The 6505-nt window shown below is 42.8% G+C and overlaps 1 protein-coding gene across 3 annotated transcripts in view; it reads left to right on the forward strand.

Annotated features, from left to right (window-relative positions):
* LOC115202996 (amyloid-beta A4 precursor protein-binding family A member 2-like) overlaps positions 1 to 4816 on the forward strand; it is a 69969-nt gene extending 65153 nt beyond the window's left edge. For all 3 annotated transcript variants that reach the window (XM_029767220.1, XM_029767222.1, XM_029767221.1), the window contains 6 exons: positions 272 to 457; positions 1867 to 2046; positions 2390 to 2602; positions 2788 to 2907; positions 3827 to 3967; positions 4247 to 4816. In XM_029767220.1, coding sequence (XP_029623080.1) covers positions 272 to 457; positions 1867 to 2046; positions 2390 to 2602; positions 2788 to 2907; positions 3827 to 3967; positions 4247 to 4318 — 912 coding nt within the window. In that variant the 3' untranslated portion in view covers positions 4319 to 4816. The remainder of the gene's footprint in view (positions 1 to 271; positions 458 to 1866; positions 2047 to 2389; positions 2603 to 2787; positions 2908 to 3826; positions 3968 to 4246) is intronic.
* Positions 4817 to 6505: the final 1689 nt, after the last annotated feature.

Here is a 6505-nt window from a genome sequence, read left to right on the forward strand (position 1 = left end):
TCCAAGCTTAGTTGCCCCCACTATATACCTTCCTCCTATAACCGTTCACTTTTGGTGTAGACCCTCTAAACCTCAGCACTCAATCACTGGCATGAATAAGTATATTTCATATTCTCAGAAGCCAACACAGTATATATTATAGTATTTTTATACTGTGTATTAGTACACCTGTTACGGTGTGTTCATGATACCCTGTTTGTTATTCACATGTACCTGTCTACGAGGGAAGGTACTAGTTGTTCATTGTTCGTTGCTGTGGTTGCGTACACAGGAAACTATGATGGACAACGCCCTGCGCACCATCTCCTACATAGCTGACATTGGAAACATCGTGGTGCTGATGGCGAGGCGCCGCATGCCGCGCACAGCCTCCCAGGACTGCATCGAGACCACACCTGGAGCCCCAGAGGCCAAGAAACAGTACCGGATGATCTGCCACGTCTTTGAGTCTGAGGACGTAAGTGAACGTGTGTAAATGTCTGTGATCTGCCCCTTGAGGCTAATATCAAATGGTAGAATGGATCAGGACCAGGTGAAAGGTTAAGCACAGGACATGTTTCTAAATATAGAGGTAATGCTTTGTGACTGATTCAGAGATGAATCACAACAACACATTATGAACGACCCTCTGATATGTTTAGCTGGGAGGATCCACCTCTGATAGGCCAGTCTCTCTACCTGTCTCCTCCCCTAGCCAGCGTGCGTCTGCCCCTGCATTGCAGTTGTCTCTCTTAATCTCCATTTCTCCATGTCTAATTAGCTGGTGTGTTATAAAGGACAGTCATTCTGAGTGTTGACACATGAGTCATTTATCCTCAGCTCAAAAGGGACAATTATATATTTCAATGCCTCTCCCAACAGTGTCTTATTACTGTCTACCTATTACATGGTAGGACTGATCCTTGATCTACTGGTCTGGATAAGGGCAACGACTGGCTTTACTGTCCTCGTTCGTTATGGGCAGGATTGGCTGAGTTAGGGATAGGGGATTCCTACAACTCAAATAGCAGGTTGTTTATATTGCCCTGACATTTCAATCACTGGTTAACTGCCCCCCTGTCCCTCGGCCAGTGTAGAGACATTGCCAATGTGTGGTATGCTCTCTGTTACAGTAATACTGCCAATTTTCACCCACGCCACAGTCCAGGATGTGCTTCATGTGTCTATCAAAGCCCAGCATGCAGTTGGATGTCAGTTTGTTAACAGGGCAACCACAGCTTGCTTCCTTTGAAAATATATTATTCCCTAAAACTGCCTGAGCGAAGGTAGGAGGTAAATATAGGGAAACTGGATGGGATCGACACATCCCTAATATCATATGATATGCAATTAGATTACTTTCCTTTTCTTCTCCTCTTTAGATCAGCTTTTCAATCAATACCTTTGCCATTTTATACAGAAAATGACGTAATCATTGCACCAATGATCCAGGCTTCATGATGCTCACCACTTTAGCTTGCGAACATGTTTTGATCCATTTATATGGTTTAATTAAATGATGCCAGGACAGAAGCTAATTGTCAGTAATGAAGACATGGCAAATAGGTTTTGACATTTGAATTCAATGTTTATTGGACCTCATATAGTACTTGGCAACAGTGAAGCAATTCCTTATGTGCTTTGATTCATACCACATGAATGAATATTGATCCCCCAGTTGCTCTGTGATGTGATTTTCCCCATTGCTGTCACTGTGACAGTGTATTGGCAGTGTATTGCTTCTGCCAAATGCATAGCTGGTTTTATTCATAGAAATATAATTACTAGAAGGGAAAAACCCTCTCAGACCACAGAAATTTGACTCTTAACACTCATGGGTAAATTCTATTTTCATGGCCTTATCCTCTCTTCTCATTGGCTCGCCAGGCCCAGCTCATAGCCCAGTCGATTGGGCAGTCATTTAGCGTGGCTTACCAGGAGTTCCTGAGGGCCAACGGCATCAACCCAGAGGACCTGAGTCAGAAGGAGTACAGTGACATCATCAACACGCAGGAGATGTACAACGATGACCTCATCCACTTCTCAAACTCTGAGAACTGCAAAGAGGTTTGGCTCTCATTTAACTGTATGAGGTAACTGTATAATGGTGCCTCAGATGCACTGTACAATCCACTGAGGACTTTTGGATGCTCAGTCAGTGACCTCTTGCTTAGGATGAAAGAATCTCTGATGAGCAGTGAGGCAGTGTAGTTCTGTGGAAGTACTGCACATGGACTTAGCCACCAGAGTCATATACCCATCTGGCCCTCCTTCTTCCGCATGCTGTTTTGGTTCTTCCGCTACACCGTCATATTTCTCCCTGGTTTATTAGTCTCCTGCCCACAATCGCTTTGACTAGAGGCACTCATCACTCTCTCTATCTCTCTCTCGCTATTGGCTGGCTCCACAGCTGCAGCTGGAGAAGCATAAGGGAGAGATCTTGGGCGTGGTCATAGTGGAGTCTGGCTGGGGCTCCATCCTGCCCACGGTCATCCTGGCCAACATGATGAACGGTGGGCCGGCCGCCCGCTCCGGGAAGCTCAGCATCGGAGACCAGATCATGTCCATCAACAACACCAGCCTGGTGGGGCTGCCGCTCGCCACCTGTCAGGGAATCATCAAGGTACATGGACAGAGTTCTAGGAAGAGTCATTAGTGGTTATTATGTTGACATTACATTCATTGTGGAAGACTACAATGAATTCTGTAATTTGATCATAATTCTAATGTAAAATAATCCACTGACTAAACCCAGTGGAGGTTGCAGGATGCCCTCTGCTCTGTCTGACCACTGTGTTTGTCCATCAGGGCCTGAAGAACCAGGTGCAGGTGAAGCTGAACATTGTGAGCTGTCCCCCTGTCACCACCGTGCTCATCAAGAGACCAGACCTCAAGTACCAGCTGGGCTTCAGCGTCCAGAATGGGATTGTAAGTACGATCAGATCAGGCACCACCGCTTAGCCCTGTAGGTTGAATAACACAGGCTGAGATAACAGTCTGTGATTGGTTGGTTGAAAAATACTTTTGGTGAGATTCTGGACTTTATCCATGTCTTTGTCCAACGAAACTTCAGTTCCCTCAGGAGGATTTCAGCTGACATAAACTGAATAGGAGAAGACAGCCCCGTAAATTATTAAAAACCTTTTTTTGTTTTCTCCTTTCAGCTGGTACAGTCATATCTCTAAAGAAACCAATTCTGAGGAAAATAATATTGTATCAAACGATATGACAAGCTGTTAGCCTGTAGGTCTGTGCGTATGTGATTTGCATCATGAGCGTTACATGCTTTGATGAAAAAAAACATGCTGCGCACACACACGTATTTTAGTGTGTTCCTCATACCACTTTATTCAAGTCTCCGCTGTATTCAAGTTATCCTCTGTGGCACATTGCTTCTATGACACACATTGTCAACTCCTTAGAGCAATATTTATATAGTCTGACAATATCCCTTTAAAATCCTATAAAAAGAAAAATCCAGATGTAATTACTGTTTTATCTCTCGTGGCTATCATTGCACCGAGGCTGAAGCTAGGAGCTTTATTGCCTTAGGTTATCAGCTCGGTGTGAACTGCCATTTTCCTTGCTACTGCATACAGATTAACCTTACAATGTCATTCACAGAGCTCAAATCTCACCCTGGCCTCTCCCTATCAGGATCACACGACCAAATCCATTAACTATCCTTGACATTTTAGCAATACAACTGTTTCAGTAGATTTAATGGGTACATTGTTGCATCATTGCTTTATTCCCCTATAGAATTACCCCTGTCTTGTTGCCAATGGGGGTGAGTGACTGCCATGAAGGATAATATTCACCTTCTGTTTGTCATCTTCACCCACAGATCTGCAGCCTGATGCGTGGGGGTATTGCTGAGCGGGGGGGTGTCCGGGTTGGCCACCGCATTATTGAGATCAATGGCCAAAGCGTGGTGGCTACAGCGCATGAGAAGATTGTCCAAGCCCTCTCAAACTCTGTGGGCGAGGTGAGGTTCAGTTCAGATACACAGACAGAGTTCATAAAGGAGCTCAGAGGACACCACAGTCAAATAGTATGAGAATTCACAAAACTAGATTACTGGCCAAGGCAGGTACCTCTTGGAAAGAGGAATGAGCATAATATGCATTCATCAATACAATCGTTAGGCTGTACGTGTGTGCCTCTAAGCTTGATTATTTTCAATAAAGATATTGACAGATAAAACAACAAGCGATAGATGCAAGTGCCTAGCTAAATGTTCGTTTTCTGTCTTTTCCTAAACCAGATTCACATGAAGACAATGCCAGCGGCCATGTTCAGACTCTTAACAGGACAGGAGACTCCTATGTATATATAAACCAAGGACAGATCCCATTGTCCTCCACAGAGGAGCTGTAAGCAGCGGTTGTTTTTACAGTCCAGTTGGAGAGCTCTGGGTAGACAAGACTAGCAGACTAATGAGTGTCTGAGGATGGCAAGTGAGCCAGAGTGATTACCTTTCTTACTTTTGTGTCGATGACTTGTCCTTTTCTGAGCTAACATTCATCCAACTGATACTCCTGATGTTTTGCTGATGTTAATACTAAAGAGGGTCATCTGGGCAGAAGGTGTTTACGTTATTTATTTGTGTTGTTTGTGTTTTTTGGATGCATCAGTGTATTTTTTATATTCACAATGTAATATTGTACCTGCATATTGTTTCATTTACTTTTCTTTGTTTTTCATTTTCATGTAAATACATATTTTGCTAATGTGTCTAAAGTAATGGGGAAGGGTCATGGTTGCTTTGTAAATATTTATTGACTTTTCCTGCTGGTTTGATAAAGGACGGTTTGCTAAACGGTTTGCTAAAGGACGATTGAAATCCTGTTGTCAATATAGTTTAGATGGACAATGAAAGGGTATTTGGGAGTGACTTGGGTAATATAATTTTGTTTATATACAGTACCAGTCAAAAGTTTCAACACACCTACTCATACAAGGGTTTTTCTTTATTTTTACTATTTTCTAAATTGTAGAACAACAGTGAAGACATCAAAACTATGAAATAACACATATGGAATCATGTCGTAACCAAAAAAGTGTTAAACAAATCAAAATATATTTTATATTCTTCAAAGTAGCCACCCTTTGCCTTGATGACAGCTTTGCACACTTTTGGCATTCTCTCAACCAGCTTCACCCGGAATGCTTTTCCAACCGTCTTGAAGGAGTTCCCACATATGCTGAGCACTTGTTGGCTGCTTTTCCTTCACTCTGCGGTCCAACTCATCACAAACCATCTCAATTAGGTTGAGGTCGGTTGATTGTGGAGGCCAGGTCATCTGATACAGCACTCCATCACTCTCCTTCTTGGTCAAATAGCCCTTACACAGCCTGGGGGTGTGTTGGGTCATCGTCTTGTTGAAAAACAAATAATAGTCCCATTAAGCGCAAACCAGATGGGATGGTGTATCGCTGTAGAATGCTGTGGTAGCCATGCTGGTTAAGTGTGCCTTGGATTCTAAATAAATCACAGACCGTGTCACCAGTAAAGCACTCCCACACCATCACACCTCCTCCTCCATGCTTCACAGTGGGAGCCACACATGCGGAGATCATCCGTTCACCTACTCTGCGTCTCACAAAGACACAGTGGTTGGAACCAAAAATCTCACATTTGTACACATCAGACCAAAGGACAGATTTCCACGGGTCTAATGTCCATTGCTCATGTTTCTTGTCCCAAGCTAGTTTCTTATTATTATTGGTGTCCTTTAGTAGTGGTTTCTTTGCAGCAATTCGACCATGAAGGCCTGATTCACACAGTCTCCTCTGCACAATTGATGTTGAGATGTGTTTGTTACTTGAACTCTGTGAAGCATTTATTTGGGCTGCAATTTCTGAGGCTGGTAACTCTAATGAAGTTATCCTTTGCAGCAGAGGTAACTCTGGGTCTTCCTTTCCTGTGGCGGTCCTCATGAGAGCCAGTTTCATCATATCGCTTGAGGGTTTTTGTGACTGCAAATTTTCTTGAAATGTTCCGTATTGACTGATCTTCATGTCTTAAAGTAATGATGGACTGTCGTTTCTCTTTGTTTATTTGAGCTGTTCTTGCCATAATATAGACTTGGTATTTTACCAAATAGGGCTATCATCTGTATACCACCCCTGCCATGTCCCAACACTACTGATTGGCTCAAACTCATTAAGGAAAGAAATTCCACAAATTAACAAGGCACACCTGTTAATTGAAATGCATTCCAGGTGACTACCTCATGAAGCTGGTTGAGATAATGCCAAGAGTGTGCAAAGCTGTCAAGGCAAAGGGTGGCTACTTTGAAGAATCTCAAATGTTTAACACTTTTTTTGGTTACTACATGATTCCATATGTGTTATTTCATAATTTTGATGTCTAAACTATTATTTCTAAACCCAGCAAAAAAAGAAATGTCACTTTTTCAGGACCCTCTCTTTCAAAGATAATTTGTAAAAATCCAAATAACTTCACAGATCTTCATTGTAAAGGGTTGAAGCACTGTTTCCCATGCTTGTTCAATGAACC

The sequence above is a fragment of the Salmo trutta genome, chromosome 12 (assembly GCF_901001165.1).
Source record: "Salmo trutta chromosome 12, fSalTru1.1, whole genome shotgun sequence".
NCBI classification, from domain to species: domain Eukaryota; kingdom Metazoa; phylum Chordata; class Actinopteri; order Salmoniformes; family Salmonidae; genus Salmo; species Salmo trutta.